Source organism: Lissotriton helveticus, chromosome 6, assembly GCF_964261635.1.
Source record: "Lissotriton helveticus chromosome 6, aLisHel1.1, whole genome shotgun sequence".
In the NCBI taxonomy this organism is placed as follows: domain Eukaryota; kingdom Metazoa; phylum Chordata; class Amphibia; order Caudata; family Salamandridae; genus Lissotriton; species Lissotriton helveticus.
In genome coordinates, this window is record NC_136067.1 from 3852279 (window position 1) to 3874745 (window position 22467).

A 22467-nucleotide genomic window follows, 5' to 3' on the forward strand; every position below is an offset into this window, starting at 1 on the left:
TCAGCATACTGGGTGCAAGTAACTGCTTATGCACTTGTTTCTTATTCTTATGACCCAACCCTTTCTCTTTCCCTAGGGGTAATGAATAAAAGAGAGCTCATACACAGTGATCCCCGTGGCTCACTAGGAACAGAGTTTTGGCCTCGCCTGCTGAGGGCATAGCACCTTGAAGCTGCACAACAACCTCTTGGCACAGAGCTGCAGCAGAGGCTGTGAATCTCAAGCCATCATGGACGGTAATCCCAGACCAGCTCATGGGATACCACGGTGGGACCTGTAGATGTGTGCACTGCAGCTCTGTGGATACTGTGCAATGACGCAACCTAAACTCGCAACCTAACATAAGGGAAGTCCCGCGAGGTGAAGAGCTGTGACCGTTCTGATCTGGTCAGAACCGGTCGCTCCACTCGCTCCTTGGTGTGCCTTACTTTTGCCCCCGATCTCGCCTGCAATTGTGCCTGGTATCGTATCGATATTGTTTATTAACCTGTATTTGTGCCAGATTGTGCCCCCGATCTCACCTGCATTGTTTTGGTGCCATTTGTTGTGCTTCTTAAGCCTCCCCGCTCCCTGCCGCTACTCCCCCGCGGCCCCATCCCCGTTCCCTCCAGCATCCCCGGACCTCGCCACCCCGCTCCCGGCTCCCAGCTGCTCCACCCTCGCTCCGCCCCCTCCACTCTCCACTTATGACAGAGTGGCAAACGGGCAGCGTTCCCGCGCAGCGGGCGCGCCAAAGGTAAGCCCGTCTGCGCCCGTCCGCGCCTGCACCGCGCCCAGCGCTAGACCCCCTGGCTCCCGCAGAGGCCATCCCTCCCGCAAAACATACGACGCCGCAACCCTCACTGCACTCAACACCGGCCGACTCCCCGATTGCCACCGAGCCGCCCCAGGACGCACCCATGGACCCTTCACCTGCCAAGCCTGCAAGTTCTGCTGCATCAGGACCCACACTACAACTGCACACGCCAAACAGAGCAACAACCACCTGAAGTGCATCCTGCTCAACACCCGTTCGGTCCACAGACACGCCATTGAACTATGGAACCTACTCGACACCTTAACTCCGGACGTCGCCTTTCTCACGGAAACCTGGATGAATGCCTCATCAGCGCCCGACATCGCCATAGCCATCCCGGACGGATACAAGATCATCCGAAGGGGCCGCATCAACCAAACAGGAGGAGGCATCACAATCGTCCACAAGGAACACCATACGCATCTCGACCAGTTCCGACGACACCCTCACAGCCACCGAACACCTTCACTTCCAGATACACACCGACCCCAAGACCACACTGAGTGGCACCCTCATTTACAGACCCCCAGGACCCCGCACACAATTCAGCGAAGACATCACTGACTTTGTCAGCCCACACGCCCTCCCCTCCGTTGACTACATTCTCCTAGGGGACCTCAACTTCCACCTGGAGAATTACAACGACAACAACACCACCACCCTGCTGGACAACCTCGCCAATCTCGGACTCAAACAACTGGTGAACACCCCCACCCACTACGCCGGACACACGCTCGACCCAATCTTCTCCTCCAGCAAGCACATCTCCTTCAGCCACTCCACCGGACTCCACTGGACAGACCACAGCTGCGTCCACTTCAGCTTCAGAAAGAACACAACTCACCACTTCCCGCAACAGGTCCCCCGCAGAAGCTGGAACAAAATTACCGCCGACCAGCTCACCACTTCACTGAATCAAAACGCTCCTGCCAGATCAACGGACCCAAATGAAGCAGCCATCAATCACCCACTGTGCTGACAACCTAGCACCCCTGAAAAACAATCCCAACAAGCCAGGAAGCAAAAAAGCCTCCTGGTTAAACGACGACCTCAAGAACTCCAAAAAGAACTGCCGCACCCTCGAGAAAGCCGGGCGAAGAAACCCAACCACAGACAACATGACCGCCCTCATGAACGCCACCCGCAAACACCACCAACTGATCCGCACCACCAAGAAGTCAGCATTTAAGGATCGACTAGACAACAACGCCCATAACAGCAAGGAACTCTTCAGCATCGTCAAAGAGCTCACCAATCCCAGCGCCGGCAACAACGACATCACTCCCTCTCAAGACCTCTGCGACTCTCTCGCCTCGTTCTTTCACAGCAAGATCGCAGACATACACAACAGCTTCGGCGACCCGACCACTGACCCTACCACTGAACCAAACCCCCCACCGCCACCCTCCGCGCCTGGACCCCGATCAGCACCGAAGACACCATCCGCATGATGAACTCCATCCACTCCGGATCACCTACCGACCCATGCCCCCATCACATCTTCAACAAGGCCGACTCCGCCATCGCACCCCAACTCCGGGACATCATCAACTGCTCCTTCAACACCGCTACCTTCCCGGAGAGCTGGAAGCATGCCGAACTCAGCGCCCTTCTGAAGAAACCTTCAGCAGACCCCACCGAACTTAAGAACTACCGCCCCATCTCGCTCCTCCCATTCCCCGCCAAAGTCATAGAGAAGACTGTCAACAAGCAGCTCACCGCCTTCCTTGAGTCGAACGGTTCCCTTGACCCTTCACAGTCCGGCTTCCGAGCCAACCACAGCACGGAGACCGCCCTCATCGCAGCCACAGACGACATCCAAACCCTACTCGACAACGGGGAAACAGCGGCCGTCATCCTCCTGGACCTCTCCGCACCCTAGTACAACGCCTCAGAAACGTCGGGATACAAGATAAGGCATTGGATTGGATCATCTCGTTCCTCGCCGGAAGAACCCAGAGAGTACGCCTCCCCCCTTTCAGATCAGAGGCCACCGAAGTCATCTGCGGCGTACCACAAGGATCATCACTCAGCCCCACCCTCTTCAACGTCTACATGAGCCCCCTCGCATCCATCGCACACCATCACAACCTAAACATCATCTCCTACGTGGACGACACTCAGCTAATCCTCTCCCTCACCAACGACCCCGCCACCGCCAGAACTAACCTACACGAAGGGATGAAAGAAGTAGCCGAGTGGATGAAGAACAGCCGCCTAAAACTGAACTCAGACAAGACAGAAGTCCTCATCCTAGGATCATCCCTCTCTGCCTGGGACGACTCCTGGTGGCCCCAGGCCCTTGGCAGCGCACCCAAACCAACGGACCATGCTCGCAACCTGGGCATCATCCTAGACTCCTCCCTCTCGATGACCAGACAAGTCAACCCCGTCTCATCATCATGTTTTAACATCCTACGCATGCTCCGAAAGATCTTCAGATGGATCCCCATCAAAACAAGGAAGACGGTCACCCAAGCACTTGTCACCAGCCGACTGGACTACGGTAACACCCTCGACACCGGAACCACAGCCAAACTGCAGAAAAGACTTCAACGCATCCAGAACGCCTCCTCTCGACTCATCCTGAACATACCTCGACAAAGCCACATATCCGAACACCTAAGAGACCTTCACTGGCTCCCCGTCAGCAAGAGAATCACGTTCCGTCTCCTCACCCACGCACACAAGGCCCTCCACGACCCAGGACCCAAATACCTCAACAATCGCCTAACCTTTTACACTCCCACCCGCCAACTGCGATCATCCAATCAAGCCCTCGCCACGATTCCACGCATCCGAAGAGCCACCATGGGAGGAAGATCCTTCTCCTACCGGGCGGCGAAGACCTGGAACTCCCTCCCCACCCACCTCTGTCTTACCCAGGACCACCTCTCCTTTAGAAAACAACTCAAAACTTGGCTTTTCGATCAATAGCGAACCCCTCCCCCTTAAGCGCCTTGAGACCCTCTGGGTGAGTAGCGCGCTATACAAATTTCTGATTGGATTGGATTGAACCCAGACCAGCTCATTGGATACCACGGTGGGACCTGTAGACGTGTGCACTGCAGCTCTGTGGACACAGTGCAATGACGCAACCTACCCCCAGACCAGCTCAGGGTTACCACCATGGGACCTGTAGACGTGTGCACTGCAGCTCTGTGGACACAGTGCAATGACGCAACCTAGCCCCAGACCAGCTCATGGGATACCACGGTGGGACCTGTAGAAGTGTGCACTGCAGCTCTTTGGATGCCGTGCAATGACGCAACCTAAACCCAGACCAGCTCATTGGATACAACAGTGGGACCTGTAGAAGTGTGCACTGCAGCTCTATGGGTACCGTGCAATGACACAACCTACCCCCAGACCAGCTGACGGGATACCACGGTGGGACCTGTAGAAGTGTGCACTGCAGCTCTGTGGGTACAGTGCAATGACGCAAATTAACCCCAGACCAGCTCATGGGATATGTTAGAAAGGCGATTCCAGGGGAGACAGAAGATGTCTGACTGCCGCCCCGAAACCCACCTTTCCGTATGGAATTGGCCGAGCGCCGTCGAGAGGCCTCTTTGGCGAGGCTCCTCTCCTACTATCGTAACAGCCGAGCAATCACACCACTACAGAGAGATGTACAGGGGGATCGTGGGATCCCAACAAAGTCTCAATGTCCGGGTAAGGGGGTAGCCGGACAGTCTTGGTACCAGCGGGTACTAGGAAACCCTGCGCACAGCTCTCAATCCTCGAGCTGGGGGGTGCCGGGAGCCGCGACAGCGTCAGCAGGGCTCCGAAGATGGTTCAACTTGATAGAGCCGCGACAGCGTCAGCAGGGCTCGGCGGATGGTTCAGCTTGGTAGAGCCGCGACAGCGTCAGCAGGGCTCGGCGGATGGTTCAGCTTGGTAGAGCCGCGCCAGCGTCAGCAGGGCTCGGCAGATGGTTCAGCTTGGTAGAGCCGCGACAGCATCAGCAGGGCTCGGAGGATGGTTCAGCGTAGTAGAGCCGCGACAGCGTCAGCAGGGCTCAGAGGTTCCAGGTTCCAGGCACAAGAGTTCTTATCAGGATCAGCCGCGACGAGGTCAGCAGGGCTTCGACTCTCAGATACAACTGATTTCCTGATCCAGGGCTGGCCCAGATATAGGTCTGGAGTCCTTTGATGTCCAGACCCTTGCGCCTGGGGGTCAGAGGGACCGGGATGAAGGTGTCCAGACACCCAGCAGGGGGGTGGAGCCAGCGCCCAGGGAGGCCGGAGGGCGATCGATACCAGGCGTCCGGGGACGGCTGGAGGGCCATCGAAACTCCTCTCCTCCGGGATCCGTCAAGTGGCCACTTTACCACCTGGGTTGATCTTGGTGCCACGATGTCGGGGCTTCGCTGGGGCCGTGGACGGGGTCGGGCCAAGGCCACGTGCTCGGGACGTGGTGGGCCCAAGATGGAGTCGGGCCTGAGAGGGTGGCCCGGGGTGGTGACCGGACATGCAGAGTTGGGGCAAACCGGGTTCGCCGGATTCCAGAGGGGGAGAGCCGGGGTTTGCCAGGGGCGGCTCTCGTCGAGAGTTCGTTGAGGGTGGTGTCCGGAGGGGCGACAGCGGGTCGATGGAGGGCCGATGTCGTCCAGGGTCCGCCATGCGGGAGGGGTAGGACCACGCCACGAGGCCGGGTCCAACACACGTCCCCTCCAGCTGAAGGCGGGGAGAGTCACCCATCTTCTTGGGGATTTTCCTCGTCGAGGCGGAAGAAGCGGGACAGGCCGTCAGCGTTGGCGTGATCGTTGCCAGGGCGATGTTCCACCGTGAAGTCCATCCCCTGCAGGGAGATGGACCATTGCAGCAGCTTCGGGTTCTCGCCCCGCATCTGCATCAGCCACCGCAGGGGCCGGTGGTCGGTCTGGACCCGGAAGTGGGTGCCGAAGAGGTAGGGCTGGAGCTTCTTGAGGGCCCATACAACGGCGAAGGCTTCTCTTTCTATGGTGCTCCATCGTTGTTCTCGAGCCTGCAGCCGCCGGCTGATGAAGGCCACCGGTTGGTCAACCCCCTTGGGGTTGACTTGCGACAGGACCGCCCCGATGCCGTGCTCCGAGGCGTCGGTTTGGACCACAAACTCTCGGCTGTAGTCGGGGGCCTGGAGCACAGGGGCGGTGCACATGGCAGTCTTTAGAGTCTCGAAGGCTGCTTGGCACTCGGGGGTCCAGTGCACCTTCTGTGGTAGTCTTTTGGAGGTCAGTTCAGTGAGGGGCCCCACAATGCTCCCGTAGTCCTTTATGAAGCGCCGATAATATCCAGTGAGCCCCAGGAAGGCTTGGACTGCTGTCTGGGTGATCGGGGGCTCCCAGGCCACGATGGCGTCGATTTTGGTTTGGAGGGGAGCCACCTGGCCGCTCCCCACTTGGTGCCCCAGATAGGTCACGGACCCTTGGCCTATCTGGCACTTGCTTGCTTTCACTGTTAGTCCGGCCCGCCGGAGGGCCGTCAGGACCTCCCAGAGGTGTCTCAAGCGTTCGTTCCAGTGGAGGCTGTACACCGCAATATCGTCCAGGTATGCGGCACTGAACTCTTCTAGCCCCGCCAGCACTCGGTTCACTAGTCTCTGGAAGGTAGCGGGGGCGTTTTTCATGCCGAAGGGCATCACCTTGAATTGGAAGTGGCCATCGGGGGTCGAGAAGGCGGATCGTTCTTGGGCCCCGGGGGTGAGGCCGATCTGCCAATATCCGGCCGTGAGGTCGAAGGTGCTGAGGTATCTGGCGGCCCCCAGGCGATCGATCAGTTCTTCCGCCCGGGGGATGGGGTGAGCGTCGATCCTGGTAACGGCATTCAGTCCCCGGTAGTCGACACAAAACCGGAGCTCTGGAGGGGCGCCGGGGGCGGCGGCTTTAGGGACCAGGACAACTGGACTGGCCCAGGGACTGTCTGAGGGTTCGACCACTCCCAGGGCTAGCATCTTGGCAACCTCGGACTGGATGCAGGCCCGGACTCGGTCGGGAACTCGGTAGGCCCGGTGCCGCACGGGCGGGCTGTCCCCGGTGTCGAAATCGTGGACACACCACTGTGTGACCCCAGGAGTGAGTGAAAACAGGTCCGCAAACTGCCCCAACAGCTCTTGGCAGTCCTGGCGCTGTTCGGGGGTCAGGGCGTAGGAGAGGGGAACTCCCTTGACGGAGCCATCTTTTTCAGAGTACTTCAGGAGGTCGGGCAGGGGCTCGGAGTCGTCTTGGGCCCCGTCATCTGTAGCTAGCAGCAGGCTCAGCTCCGTGCGGGCAAAGTGAGGCTTGAGCCGGTTGGCGTGCAGGACCCGGAGGGGGTTCCTGGGGGACTCCATGTCCACCAGATAGGTGACAGGGCTCTTGCGCTCCACCACTTTGAAGGGCCCCATCCATTTGTCCTGGAGGGCACAGGGTTCGACCGGGGACATGACCCAGACTTGTTGGCCCGGCTTGAACTCGATGGATGAGGCGTTCTGGTCATACCAGCGTTTCATCTCCTCCTGACTGGCCTCCAGATTGGCCTCGGCAAGTTCCCGGAACTTCCGAGTCTGGTTCCGGAGAGTCAGGAGGTACCGGTAGACATCTGGCGGGGCATCTCGGACTGTATTCTCCCAGCCTTCTTTGACCAGGCTGAGGGGACCTCGGACAGGGTGTCCATACAATAGTTCAAAGGGGCTGAACCCCAGGGACTTCTGAGGCACCTCCCGATAGGCAAACAGGAGGCATGGTAGTAGGACGTCCCATTTGCGGCGTAGGGGTTCTCTAGGCCCTTGATCATCCCCTTGAGTGTTCTGTTAAACCGCTCCACAAGTCCATTACCTTGAGGGTGATACGGGGTGGTGAACTTATATGTGACCCCGCATTGTTGCCACAGGGACCGCATATACTTCGATATAAAGTTTGTGCCCCGATCACTCACGACCTCTCGGGGGAATCCCATTCGGGAGAAGATCCCCATTAGTGCTCGGCCCACCACGGGGGCCGTTATGGTCCAGAGGGGGATGGCTTCGGGGTAGCGGGTGGCGTGGTCCACCAGGACGAGGATGAAGCGGTGTCCCTGTGAGGTGCGGGGGTCCAGGGGCCCCACAATATCGATCCCCACTCGCTCGAAGGGGGTTGTCACCACGGGAAAGGGTTGGAGCGGGGCCTTGGCTTTTCCCCCGCTCTTCCCGCAGGCTTGACAGGTCGGACAGGACCTGCAGTGATTGCTCACGTCGCTGCGCATCTTGGGCCAGTAGAAGTGGGTCACCAGGCGGCTGTAAGTTTTGTCCTGCCCCAGGTGCCCGGCGAGGGGCACGTCGTGTGCCAGGTTCAAGAGGAAGTCTCTGAATCATAGGGGGACCACCAACACTCGGCTGGCCCCTAGCTCGGCAATTTTTTGTTCACTGTATAGGAGGCAGTGGTCCCAGTAGACCCAGTGGGACCCCGAGGTGTCCCCGGCAGCTTGGGCGGTGGCTTGCTGTCGGGTCCCCTCGGGGGAGGGGCAGGCCTTCTGTTCCTGCCGGAATTGTTCTCGGGTGGGACCACCCTTTTGGCGCCATTGGGCTAGTTCGGGGATGTCGCTGAGTTCGGCGCTGCCTTCTTGGTCATGCTCCGATGGCTCGGGCTCGGGCTCGGATTCTTCATTGACTGCGGTCGGTGGGGGCGCGGGCCACTCTGGCTCTTCAGTCGGGGTGGCCTCGGGTGCCGCCAGGGCCCGGGCAGTCATGGATCGGGTCGTCGCGCAGACCCACTCTGGTAGTCCCATCATTCCTAGATGCTCTCGCCGCTCGACTTGGGCCCAGGGGGAACTCTCGAGATCGTTTCCGAGGAGGCAGTCCACGGGGGCGTCGTCCCGGACGGTCACCTTCAGCATGCCCGACACCCCTCCCCACTCGAAGAGGATGCGGGCCATCTGGCACAGGGTCTCGGAATTGTCGGCGGCCAGCCCGGGGCATCGCACATTCGGTAGGATCTGTTCCGGGGTCACCAGGTGGCAGCGGACAGCTGTCACACTGGCTCCCGTGTCACGGAGTGCTTCGGTCCAGCGCCCATTAATGTTGACCCACTGCCGGTACTTTTGGGTGTTGCTCGGGAGTGGAGCCCGGGGAATCATGTCTCTCTCGCCCAGACAGACTAGGGCCATGGCGGCCGGCTCCCACTCGGTCTGGTCCTCGTAGTAGACCTCTTCTTCTTCCTCCCCTCCTTCTCCCAGGGCTGCGGCAGCGATCTGGCGGGTCGGAGGTCCGGCAACGCCGGTGCGCTAGTTCATTGGGCACTGGGGGTCACTGGCGAAGTGACCTGGCCGCTGGCATCTGTGGCAGGTAAAGTTCGGGCGGGGCCCCGGTCGTGCTGGGGGGGGGCCCTCTTCGGGTCAGGGACGGTGAAGTGTTGTTCTGGGGCGACCCCCGGGGTGAACTCCGGGGCGGCGCAGGCGGGAAGTCTCGGCTCCGGTTCTGGCCTCCTCCGCCGCCTCGCTGGCGGGGGTGCCCTTGCGTGTTCCGTCCGGACTCTCCTATCGGGGTCCGGGGGACCCGGGTGCTCACCCATCGATCGGCCTCGACGGCGAGTTTCCGTGGCTCGGTCAGCTTGCTGTCGAGTAGATGCTGTCTGAGCTCGACAAAGCAGTTGTTGGAGAGGTGCTCCCACACGATGAGGTCAAACAGCTGCTCGTAGGTGGTCACTTTGCTGCCCTTTATCCACCCTTCCAGCGCTCTGCTATAAAAGTTCACGTACTCCACCCATGTAGTACCGGGGATCTTTTTACAGTCTCTGAATCTTTGCCGGTACATCTCAGGGGTGAGTCCATACCGGGTGAGCAGGGCGTCCTTCATGTGATCATAGGAGGACATCACGTCGTCGGCCAGGTCCAGCAGGGTGTCTCTTCCTTCGCTGACGAATCTCCCCCATAGGCCGGCACCCCAATCTTTTCGGGGTATGCGGTGCGCGGCCATGGCGACTTCGTAGGCCTTAAACCACTGCTGGATGTCGTCATTTTTGAGGTACTCTTTGACGACATCCTTGGGAATGTGGACCTTCGGGTCGGCAGGAGGCGGGGGGTTTCGGAGCACCGCGGCGCCAGCTTCTTCGCTCTTGGCCCTGATCTCCAGCTCTTTGAGGCCACGCTCGTGTTCGAACGTGAGTTTCTTTTCTTCTAGTTCGCTCTGTCTCCGTCTTTCCTCCAGGTCTCCTTGCAGCCGTAGTTGCTCAAGGGCGATTTTCTTTTCCGCTAACTGGAGTTCTCCGTCCAGCCGGAGTCGGGCGAGCTCCAACTCGTGGAGCCGGCTTCTCTCTCGTTCTCGGGCATCTTCGTGGGAGAGGCCCGGGTCTCTGTTGGTGTTTCTTTCCTCTACGGGGGCTGCTGAGGTCCCCTGGTACACGTCTGGGACCGGTTCACCTTCGGTCGGTGGTGGTGTCTCTCGGGCCTCCACCCAGGTTTGCAGCGCTTCTTTAAAATCTTCTTTTGTACTTAGCCCGGTGGTAGCGATACCTAAGTTTTTGCAGAACTGTTTGAGTTCTTTATGTGTGTACTCCTCCAGTAGTTCCTTCTGGAACTCTGCGGTCGTTCCGGCTTCTTTCTCGCTCATGGTTGCTGTCGTCTCTGTTAGCAGTGGGCGAGTTGTTCGCTGTACGATATGCGTCGGCTTGGATCCCGTCGCCTGCCACCAATGTTAGAAAGGCGATTCCAGGGGAGACAGAAGATGTCTGACTGCCGCCCCGAAACCCACCTTTCCGTATGGAATTGGCCGAGTGCCGTCGAGAGGCCTCTTTGGCGAGGCTCCTCTCCTAATATCGTAACAGCCGAGCAATCACACCACTACAGAGAGGCACCACACAAGAGTAAATTTAAGAGTCTTTATATAAGGAATAAAGGCAAGGTTCTGCAGTAATATGTACAGGGGGATCGTGGGATCCCAACAAAGTCTCAATGTCCGGGGAAGGGGGTAGCGGGACAGTCTTGGTACCAGCGGGTACTAGGAAACCCTGCGCATAGCTCTCAATCCTCGAGCTGGGGGGTGCCGGGAGCCGCGACAGCGTCAGCAGGGCTCCGAAGATGGTTCAACTTGATTGAGCCGCGACAGCGTCAGCAGGACTCGGCGGATGGTTCAGCTTGGTAGAGCCGCGACAGCGTCAGCAGGGCTCGGCGGATGGTTCAGCTTGGTAGAGCCGCGACAGCGTCAGCAGGGCTCGGCGGATGGTTCAGCTTGGTAGAGCCGCGACAGCGTCAGCAGGGCTCGACGGATGGTTCAGCTTGGTAGAGCCGCGCCAGCGTCAGCAGGGCTCGGCGGATGGTTCAGCTTGGCAGAGCCGCGACAGCGTCAGCAGGGCTCGGCGGATGGTTCAACTTAGTGGAGCCGCGATAGCGTCAGCAGGGCTCAGAGGTTCCAGGTTCCAGGCACAAGAGTTCTTATCAGGATCAGCCGCGACGAGGTCAGCAGGGCTTCGACTCCCAGATACAACTGATTTCCTGATCCAGGGCTGGCCCAGATATAGGTCTGGAGTCCTTTGATGTCCAGACCCTTGCGCCTGGGGGTCAGAGGGACCGGGATGAAGGTGTCCAGACACCCAGCAGGGGGGTGGAGCCAGCGCCCAGGGAGGCCGGAGGGCGATCGATACCAGGCGTCCGGGGACGGCTGGAGGGCCATCGAAACTCCTCTCCTCCGGGATCCGTCAAGTGGCCACTTTACCACCTGGGTTGATCTTGGTGCCACGATGTCAGGGCTTCGCTGGGGCCGCGGCCGGCGTCGGGCCGAGGCCACGTGCTCGGGACGTGGTGGGCCCAAGATGGAGTCGGGCCTGAGAGGGTGGCCCGGGGTGGTGACCGGACCTCCAGAGTTGGGGAGAACCGGGTTCGCCGGATTCCAGAGGGGGAGAGCCGGGGTTTGCCAGGGGCGGCTCTCATCGAGAGTTCGTTGAGGGTGGTGTCCGGAGGGGCGACAGCGGGTCGATGGAGGGCCGATCTCGTCCAGGGTCCGCCATGCGGGAGGGGTAGGACCACGCCACGAGGCCGGGTCCAACAGGATACCACGGTGGGACCTGTAGAAGTGTGCACTGCAGCTCTGTGGGTACAGTGCAATGACGCAACCTACCCCAGACCAGCTCATGGGATACCATGGTGGGACCTGTAGACATGTGCACTGCAGCTATGAGGAAACCGTGCAATGACGCCACCTACCCCAGAACAGCTGACGAGATACCACCTTGGGACCTGTAGAAGTGTGCACTGCAGCTCTGTGGATGCAGTGCAATGACGCAACCTACCCCAGAACCGCTGACGAGATACCACCATGGGACCTGTAGAAGTGTGCACTGCAGCTCTGTGGATACCGTGCAATGACGCAACCTAAACCCAGACCAGCTCATTGAATACAACGGTGGGACCTGTAGAAGTGTGCACTGCAGCTCTGAGGGTACCGTGCAATGACGCAACCTACCCCCAGACCAGCTCATGGGATTACAAGGTGGGACCTGCAGATGTGTGCACTGCAGCTCTGTGGATAAAGTGCAATGACGCAACCTACCCCCAGACCAGCTCATGAGATACCACCATGGGACCTGTAGAAGTGTGCACTGTAGCTCTGTCGATACCGTGCAATGACGCAACCTACCCCAGACCAGCGCAGGGGATACCATGGTGGGACCTGTAGAAGTGTGCACTGCAGCTCTGTAGATACCGTGCAATGAGGCAACCTACCCCCAGACCAGCTCATGGGATACCACGGTGGGACCTGTAGAAGTGTGCACTGCAGCTATGAGGGTAACGTGCAATGACGCAACCTACTCCAGACCAGCTCATTGGATAACACGGTGGGACCTGTAGAAGTGTGCACCGCAGCTCAGTGGGTACAGTACAATGACGCAACCTAACCCCAGACCAGCTCATAGGATACCACGGTGGGACCTGTAGAAGTGTGCACTGCAGCTATGAGGGTAACGTGCAATGACGCAACCTACCCCAGACCAGCTCATCGGATACCACGGTGGGACCTGTAGACGTGTGCACTAAAGCTCTGGGGACACAGTGCAATGACGTAACCTAACCCGAGACCAGCTCATCGGATACCACGGTGGGACCTGCAGACGTGTGCACTGCAGCTCTGTGGATACCGTGCAATGACGCAACCTACCCCAGACCAGCTCAGGGGATACCACGGTGGGACCTGTACAAGTGTGCACTGCAGCTATGAGGGTAACGTGCAATGACGCAACCTACCCCCAGACCAGCTCATAGGATACCACGGTGGGACCTGTAGACGTGTGCACTGCAGCTATGAGGGTAACATGCAATGACGCAACCTATCCCAGACCAGCTCATGGGATACGACGGTGGGACCTGTAGAAGTGTGCACTGCAGCTCAGTGGGTACAGTACAATGACGCAACCTAACCCGAGACCAGCTCATGGGATACAACGGTGGGACCTGTAGAAGTGTGCACTGCAGCTCTGTGGATACCGTGCAATGAGGCAACCTACCCCCAGACCAGCTCATGGGATACCACAGTGGGACCTGTAGAAATGTGCACTGCAGCTATGAGGGTAACGTGCAATGACGCAACCTACCCCAGACCAGCTCATGGGATACCACGGTGGGACCTGTAGAAGTGTGCACTGCAGCTCTGTGGATACAGTGCAATGGCACAACTTACCCCACAGACCAGCTCATGAGATACCACCATGGGACCTGTAGACGTGTGCGCTGCAGCTCTGTGGATACCGTGCAATGACGCAACCTACCCCCAGACCAGCTCATGGGATACCACGGTGGGACCTGCAGACGTGTGCACTGCAGCTCTGTGGGTACCATGTAATGACGCAACCTACCCCAGACCAGCTCAGGGGATACCACGGTGGGACCTGCAGACATGTGCACTGCAGCTCTGTGGATACCTTGCAGTGACGCAACCTACCCTCAGACCAGCTCAGGGGATACCACGGTGGGACCTGTACAAGTGTGCACTGCAGCTATGAGGGTAACGTGCAATGACGCAACCTACCCCCAGACCAGCTCATAGGATACGACGGTGGGACCTGTAGAAGTGTGCACTGCAGCTATGAGGGTAACATGCAATGACGCAACCTATCCCAGACCAGCTCATGGGATACGACGGTGGGACCTGTAGAAGTGTGCACTGCAGCTCAGTGGGTACAGTACAATGACGCAACCTAACCCGAGACCAGCTCATGGGATACAACGGTGGGACCTGCAGATGTGTGCACTGCAGCTCTGTGGATACAGTGCAATGACGCAACCTACCCCCAGACCAGCTCATGGGATACCACGGTGGGACCTGCAGACGTGTGCACTGCAGCTCTGTGGGTACCATGTAATGACGCAACCTACCCCAGACCAGCTCAGGGGATACCACGGTGGGACCTGCAGACATGTGCACTGCAGCTCTGTGGATACCTTGCAGTGACGCAACCTACCCTCAGACCAGCTCATGGGATACCATGGTGGGACCTGTAGAAGTGTGCACTGCAGCTCTGTGGATACCTTGCAATGACGCAACCTACCCTCAGACCAGCTCATGGGATACCACGGTGGGACCTTCAGACGTGTGCACTGCAGCTCTGTGGGTAACGTGCAATGACGCAACCTACCCCAGGGAAAATCAAAAGGGGGGAGTGAAGAGGTGGTGCTGGAAGGCACCAAGGTGGGCACGTCCTCCTCTTGTCAGAAGTACTGATAATCAATAGGGTCCACCTCACGTAGGGTGAGTGTATATCCTGGTGTTAATGGAATACACCTTGTTTATTAAAATACCCCTCACACACCAAAAGGGCCCTTGGTGTCATGCTTCATCATCGGGGTCTTCCCGTCCCGCTGCGGGACGGGGCAGTGCTGCGACAAGCGACTACGCTGGAGCACCTTTAGATGGGGGTGCTATGTGAGTGTAGTGAGTGTCAGTGAGGTCAAAAGTGATACAAAAAGTGCTGTTAAAAAATACCTGGCCTAGTGATACGAAAAAATATTTAATAAACACTGGCTGGTATTGTTAAAAATAAGTGTGAGACGGAGAAATACAGCTGGTTAATGGGCTTTTTCTCCTGTGTGGGTCAACATGTTTCGGGGCGTGGAGCCCCTTCGTCAGGACCGAGAGGAGATCCCCCTGGCACTCACTAGTGTTACACCACAGTAAAAAGATTCTAATAAAGTGTACGTACAATTAAGTGTGAAGAAAAGTTCTTATCAATGTGTGTAGCTATATATTTTATATATTTTATATTTACACAGTTCCTACCACTATCAGAATTGCTGATGTAGTATGCCTGAAAGACAAGAGTGAGTGGTTATAATTGCGCGGATCCCAAATGCGCTTGACTCTGAGTCACCTGTAAGGGAGAAAGAGACAGACAAACATATATACCGACTAGGGTACTGGGATCATTGGTGATTATGAGAAATACTCATTTGTGAAACAGCTGGACGCTGTTTGAAACATACAGTCAAACACACACAGAAAAGGGACACATATTGGTAGGTTAGGCCATGCATGTAGTCTATACTAAATACATACTTTTTAGAGGGAGGAATTAATGCCCCATGAGCCAGCTCTAGACAAGAGGGTTTGTGAGTTGTAAGGTCTGTTCCTTCTTTTCTGAGCATAAATTTCGGCCCATGTATATACCTCTCCGAGTCTATAGTTGAGGGTATCCCTCTTATATTTCCGAATCTTACGTTCGTTTATGTCATTGGTATGTTTATCCATTTGTGATTGTATATCCTCAAGTATGGTTTTTAGATCTTCCTCGGAAAGCATTTTTGATAGTTCTGTGGTTGTTTCTGTAATTTCAATGGTCAACTCGTCCAATATTCCAGATAGTTCTTCGATAATTAAAAGGATCAAATCCAGGGAGCATTTATTCAAGATTTCATACCACTTTTCCTGGAATTTCTTTGAATTTTTACAAAGCGATGGTTTAAGGGCAATCCTTAAGCCCCTAGGTATACGTTGGTTACGGTGGTATTTAACCAAAGTGCTTGCATGTAGTTGTTGGTTAATGCGTCTCTTGCTCAAGTATATTAGTTGTCTTATGTGTTGCTCTTTGGAGCGGGTGGTGGTTTCCTGTGCGTTTTCTTCCCTAATCAATGCATAGATTCGATCAGCTTCGTCTGATTTAAACGCAAAGGTGGAGGCTCTAGCCTCAGTGCTTTTTGCAATTTCCTCATAAATACTCATGGTGAGTTGTGGGCGTGCTATCTGTCCTGGACACGCTATGACCAAACGCGATCAAACGCGGCAGTAGACGCCTCCGTCCTGACCGGCGTTGACGAACAGAATACCGACGATCCCCAACCACTTCTGACCAGGTTAGTTTTCCGACAAACCTGCTGTCTAACAGCACAACAGGATTTTAGATTAGAGCCAACCATGGCACACCGTAATCAGTGACACGCATAACTTTTTGCTTTCAGATTCATGAAGTATTAGAGATCCGGCACACGTAAGCATAATTCCGAACACCTCTTCACCTTCCTCACGGGCTCGGGACCTTTTAAGGTGACCCCATAACGCGACACGAAAAACCCCCCCCAACACCACGCCTTAGCTCCCATCGCACGAAGACCCCACCCCACACCGTCCGTTTACCCCATTCTCATTATGTTTTATTTGACTTTATTCCAGTATCCTTTCCCTGATGAAGGGGCAGACAAGCCCCGAAATGCATTGGATGTTTATAAAGGACAGTGCCAAATTGTTGAGAATGGAATAAGTTATGAAGATCATTATTGAAATGAAAAGCCAATCATGAACAGTGTTGCTGAATAAAAGCATACTTTACCATTGAAAATTTGTTTGGAACCTCTGTTTTGCGAGAGGAACACGAGTGTGCGCCACAGGATGGGATCAGTGACCCACTGACCTCACAACCCTCTTGAAAGAAAGGAAGAGAACACAAAAGGATGTTTCCCTTTCCAAAGTTCCCCTCTGGAGGTCCTCGTGAACTAGAGTGAAAAGGCTCTGAAACAGACCTCTTCGTTCGGCTATGCCGTACTTACTCAACCCCCAGCACGACGATGCTTCCTCCTTCGTCCGCGGCTCCCGTGTGTGTGGAAGGAGCGAGTTGGGCGGGTATTTATATGCTCACAAGTGGTGGAGTAATTGGTTAATTGCTTAGTTAACGATCCCGGTGTGCCGCTGTGGATAGTGCCTCAAATCATGTTATTGCGGCGGCCATTGCTGACTGGTAATTTTCTATTTGTGACGTGGGTAAATATTTATTGTGCGGACTCGTCGGTGAAGGTTGGATCCCGTAGTTAAATAGGACTTGCGCCCGGGTACCCAGGTATACCTGCAGAATGGAACGCTACCATAAGCTCGCGCGCATGCGCAGCAATGCCCTCCTCATAGTGACTGAAGTGGTACATTCACAGCGCATGCGCGTGTGGGAGCCGTTGTGCAGCGGCTTTGGCGCTAGAAGCCACGTGTCAAGGTGGGTGTGGCAAATACTATTGGGTCATATAGGCGTTCACTGGGAGTTAGGCTTAGCGTGCATACAAGAGTAATTACAATTAACAAGGAGGTTGGCAAGTATAAGAGGTTTTCTAGCTGAGGTGCCGTTTTAGGTCATGGAGTATATGGGCCTGATACAATTATGTCACTCTTGTGACAATGGTTTGGTTCAGAGGGGGATCAAGGGCGGAGTTGAGACCAAGGAATGTCATCATTCAGGCCAGTCTGGTGTGTTCCAAGGCGGTACACCCAGCGTTGTTCCTTAGATAAGAGATCTTTCTCATTTGGGAAGGCCTCAATCACTGTCCATTTAAGTTCGTGGATACTGTGCCCCACAGTGGCATAGTGTGCAGCCATTCTGGTTGTTGTTTTGTTGCAGCGTACATTGCTGCGATGCTCACCCATACGAATCTTGACAGGTCTACTGGTCATGCCAACGTACTCTTTATTGCAGGGGCAAGTGATCAGATAAACCACATTGCGACAGCACTTTTTGTATCACTTTTGACCTCACTGACACTCACTACACTCACATAGCACCCCCATCTAAAGGTGCTCCAGCGTAGTCGCTTGTCTCAGCACTGCCCCGTCCCGCAGCGGGACGGGAAGACCCCGATGATGAAGCATGACACCAAGGGCCCTTTTGGTGTGTGAGGGGTATTTTAATAAACAAGGTGTATTCCATTAACACCAGGATATACACTCACCCTACGTGAGGTGGACCCTATTGATTATCAGTGCAACCTACCCCAGACCAGCTCATGGGATACCACGGTGGGACCTGTAGACGTGTGCACTGCAGCTCTGTGGGTACAGTACAATGACGCAACCTAACCCGAGACCAGCTCATGGAATACCACGGTGGGACCTGCAGATGTGTGCACTGCAGCTCTGTGGATACAGTGCAATGACGCAACCTACCCCCAGACCAGCTCAGGGGATACCACGGTGGGACCTGTAGACGTGTGCACTGCAGCTCTGTGGGTACCATGCAATGACGCAACCTACCCCAGACCAGCTCATGGGATACCACGGTGGGACCTGTAGACGTGTGCACTGCAGCTCTGTGGATACCGTGCAATGACGCATCTAACCCCAGACCAGCTCATGGGATACCACGGTGGGACCTGCAGACGTGTGCGCTGCAGCTCTGTGGATACCTTGCAATGACGCAACCTACTGTTGGACCCGGCCTCGTGGCGCGGTCCGCTGCTGTCCCTCCACACCCTGCGAGCGCAGGCCTGCCACCTGAGTCCCCTGCGCAGCCTCCCCGTTAGCGTAACCTGCCCCCGAGCCTGGTCGTCCTACTCCCGATAAGCCTCGACCCTCGTAACCCACGACCAGGCCTGACTATCCCGTCCCACTCCCGGCTCCGAGCGCCTAACCATTGCATGCCCCACAAGGCCCGGCAGCCATTTTCCCTTCCCGAGATCCCTGTCTCCCTGGGCCTAGCGTGACCCCGGCCCCAGCGAAACCCAGACTCCAAAGGCGCGCCAGTCCCGGCTGGGGGGTAAAGGGCTCCCCAAGTGAGATAAGCCAGGGAGTTTCGATGGCACCTCCGGCCTCCCCTCAGAGACTGGTATCTGTCACACCTCTGGCCTTCCCCTGTGTGCCAGTTTCGTTCACACCTCTGGCCTCCCCCAGTGCTGGCTCCAGACCCGCTGGCATCTGGGACCCATCATCAAAGGATCAAAGAGCCAACCGCCGGACCTCGCCAACGACCAGCCCCCAGGGCATAAGACCTCCGCCTGCGAGGGTCCGGACATCAAAGGGCCAATGGACTATATCTGGGCCCGCTCGACAACTAGCGGGCAGTTGTATCTTGGACCTGAAGCCTGCTGATCTGATCGCGGCTGACCCTGAGACGAACTCAACCTCGCATCCTTGAGCCCTGCTGACGCTGTCGCGGCTCCCTCTTCGCAACACGGAACTGAACCACCTGAGCCCTGCTGACGCTGTCGCGGCTCGAGCTGAACTCGCAACCATCGGAGCCCTGCTGATGCTGTCGCGGCTCGTCCTCTCTAAGACCATCGGAGCCCTGCTGACGCTGTCGCGGCTCGTCCTCTCTAAGACCTCGGAGCCCTGCTGACGCTATCGCGGCTCGAGCTTGAACTAGCGACCACCTGAGCCCTGCTGACGCTGTCGCGGCTCCTCAAGACTTTCTCCGGACCGAGCCCTGCTGACCTCGTCGCGGCTCGAGGAGTACTCTGGTCCGGCTGGACCATCAAGACCACCATCACGACCCGAGCCGACTCGACGTGAGTGAAGCAGCCAGTACAACCATCATCCCGTATCCCCCGGCTCAAGGATTGAGAGCTGTGCGTAGGGTACGCATCGTACTGGCCCAAAGGCTAAAGACTGTCCCGCTTCCCTCTTCCCGAATCCTCAGAGACTCTGTGATTCCTCAATCCTTTCTGTACATAAGAGTGCTTCCTTCTTTTTACTGCATATAAAGAACTTGTCATTGAAATTCAACGTTGTGGTGTCTGTTCGTAAGCGTGGTGTGAGCTCAGTGTGTACGATCCTAGACTCGAAGTCCTCCCCGGTGAGGACCTCACGATAAGACTCGGCAAGATCTGTGGGAGAGGTGGGTCCCGGGGTGGTTGGGTGAGTACAACCTGGCCCTCTGAGATCGCCCCTTCTAACACCTACCCTCAGACCAGCTCATGGGATACCACGGTGGGACGTGTAGAAGTGTGCACTGCAGCTATGTGGGTACAGTGCAATGACGCAACCTACCCCCAGACCAGCTCATGGATACCACGATGGGACCTGTAGATGTGTGCACTGCAGCTCTGTGGATACCGTGCAATGACGCAACCTACCCTCAGACCAGCTCATGGGATACCATGGTGGGACCTGCAGACGTGTGCACTGCAGCTCTGTGGATACCGTACAATGATAGCACCTAACCCCAGACCAGCTGACGGCACATCTGCTTGGGACCTTGTACAGTTGTGCACTGTTCTCTGTGCACATCATGCAGTGCCCCCTGGCCTCTTCATTGTATGAGCAAGGTTTTTCATACCTGAACCACACATGATCTGCTCACCTGGGGGAAGTGATAGATTCCCAGAATCCTGGCCATGGGCAGCGACAGAGATGACATCAGCTCTCCAACAACACCGGCCACGAATGGCTGCCTCTGGCAACTGTAACCAGGAGTTGGATCCCACGTCCCGGACAGCAGGGTTAGAACTCCATGGATCGCCTTGACCTCCGACATGCAGGAATCGAAGATGCGGAAGCCCAGGGTGATGTTCGGCAGCAGGTCTGGGGTGTTGTTGATTTCTTCAACTGCATAAACCATCGCCAGAACATCCCGGTAATACCGAATGTGGAAGCTGAGAAGAAAGGAAAAATAGCAAAGGCCTTAGAACATGTATGGTTGTCAGTAATACAACCACCACTGATACCCAAATAGTTCAACAGCTAACCTATCATGCATGTCCAGAGGTAACCTACAACTTGTATCAAACTCTAACAACAAGTGGGGCAGAGGATGTAGCCTAACGTCTAGGGCTGTCGATCTCTAATCTGGGGAACCAGGTTTGCGTCTCTGCAATGACGCTCAACATTCTGTGATTCTGGGCAAATCACATAGGGCCATATGTATCATCAATCTGATTTGCGATTGTGAAATAGCGATTTTTTAGAAATCGCTATTTCAGAATCACAAATAGGGATGTATGTACAAGTTCGCAATTGTTTTGCGAATTCTATGTATTCCTTAATTGCGATTGGGAAATTGCGAATCGCAATTAAGGAATACTTTCCCATTCATTTCTATGGGCTGGGAGGCCCATAGGAATGAATGGGAAGTTATTCTCAAGTTGCGATTCGCAATTTGAGAATTGCAAATTGAGAATAATTTCAAGGGTGCAGGGGTGTACAAAGGACACTCTGTTGCACCCCTGAAATAAGCATGGGTGCACATGTGGCGCACATACATGCCCTAAGGGCATGTATGTGCTTCACATGGCACTTTGAAAAATGCAAAAATGTGCATTTTTCAAGGAATTCGCAAATTACCACCAACTTGAAGTTGGTGGTAATTTGCGATTCCTTAAATGCAATTGCAAAATAAGGAATCACACATTTTGCGATTCCTTGTTTTGCACCAGATTTGACTTAATACATACCATTTGGCAAATTCGCATTCGCAAACGCCAAAATTCTGCGAATTTCTGCATTTGCGAATGCGAATTTGCTTGATACATATGGCCCACAATCTCCCTGTGCCTACAAAAAAATTAATGTGTCCTTCTGTAATGCATCTGGTGCTCATGTAAAGCGCTCTGATACCTGAAACCTTCGTGTCAAGTTTGCGCTGTATAAAACTACGCAGAAAAAAAGAAAAGTAACCAACTACCGATACCACGTTCAAACTACAGATAATCTATGACGCATAACCCACTGAACATAGAGGTAACCTAATATGTGAGGTCACACTCTGTGCATAGCAGGGCGCAAGTTATACTTAGCTCAAACAATAACTGTTTTTCTAGGCCTAACTATAACATCACTTTATTTCGGGGTTTTTCCAGTGGATTTCAGTTTTTTGTCCCATAAGGTAATATCCTATTACCTTCTCTAATTATAACGTCACTTTAACGTTTGTTTTATTTTCAGTGAATTGACAGCTATTGGATCATATTTACCCAGCTCCCTCACTGAGCGTACCTTTTGACCATGCGCAGTAGGTGGGTTTGCATGCAAGGCCAAGCCCCCACCCCCCCCCCTTCGGCCTTGCGCAGTGGGTGCTTTGGCAGCAAGCCAGGCGTGCGGCCATGTACTGCGCCAAAACCCGGCTAGCAGCGGGTGGCCATCTCCCTGCCTACCTTGTATAGCCTTCGGGTGGGCACAGCTTGGAGTTGACGAATGCCCTGTTGCTGGACAACCCCCACAAATGTCCAACCACCCATGTACACCCAACCCACATTTTTTTCAGTAGGACGGGACTCAGCGGTAGTGCCGCAGAACCAAACAGGGGGCCATTTCACATTTTGTTTTTATTTTGACCCGAGGGGGTTCTTCTGGAACACCTCCCCTCACAAGGGCCAGGGGTAGGGTAGCCACACCCTGCCCCCTTGTACTTTATATCTTTTTTGTTAAACTCTGGAAATGGGGACCGATTCCCCAAGCCCTCAAAATGGCAGCTGCAACATTCCTGTCGGTGTTGCAGCTTGTCTATAGGTTGACTTGGATCTGCCCAGATATCACCAACTTTTGAACCTTAATTTCTCAAACACAGGTGA

The 22467-nt window shown here is 55.6% G+C and overlaps 1 protein-coding gene across 1 annotated transcript in view; it reads right to left on the reverse strand.

The window, feature by feature from the left end:
• Positions 1-21903, reverse strand: part of LOC144761554 (extracellular calcium-sensing receptor-like) — a 193066-nt gene extending 171163 nt beyond the window's left edge. Inside the window, exons 1-2 of the mRNA XM_078646862.1 lie at positions 21893-21903; positions 20262-20553 (exon numbers count right to left, since the gene is read on the reverse strand). Coding sequence (XP_078502988.1) covers positions 20262-20553; positions 21893-21903 — 303 coding nt within the window. The remainder of the gene's footprint in view (positions 1-20261; positions 20554-21892) is intronic.
• Between the last annotated feature and the right edge of the window lie 564 nt (positions 21904-22467).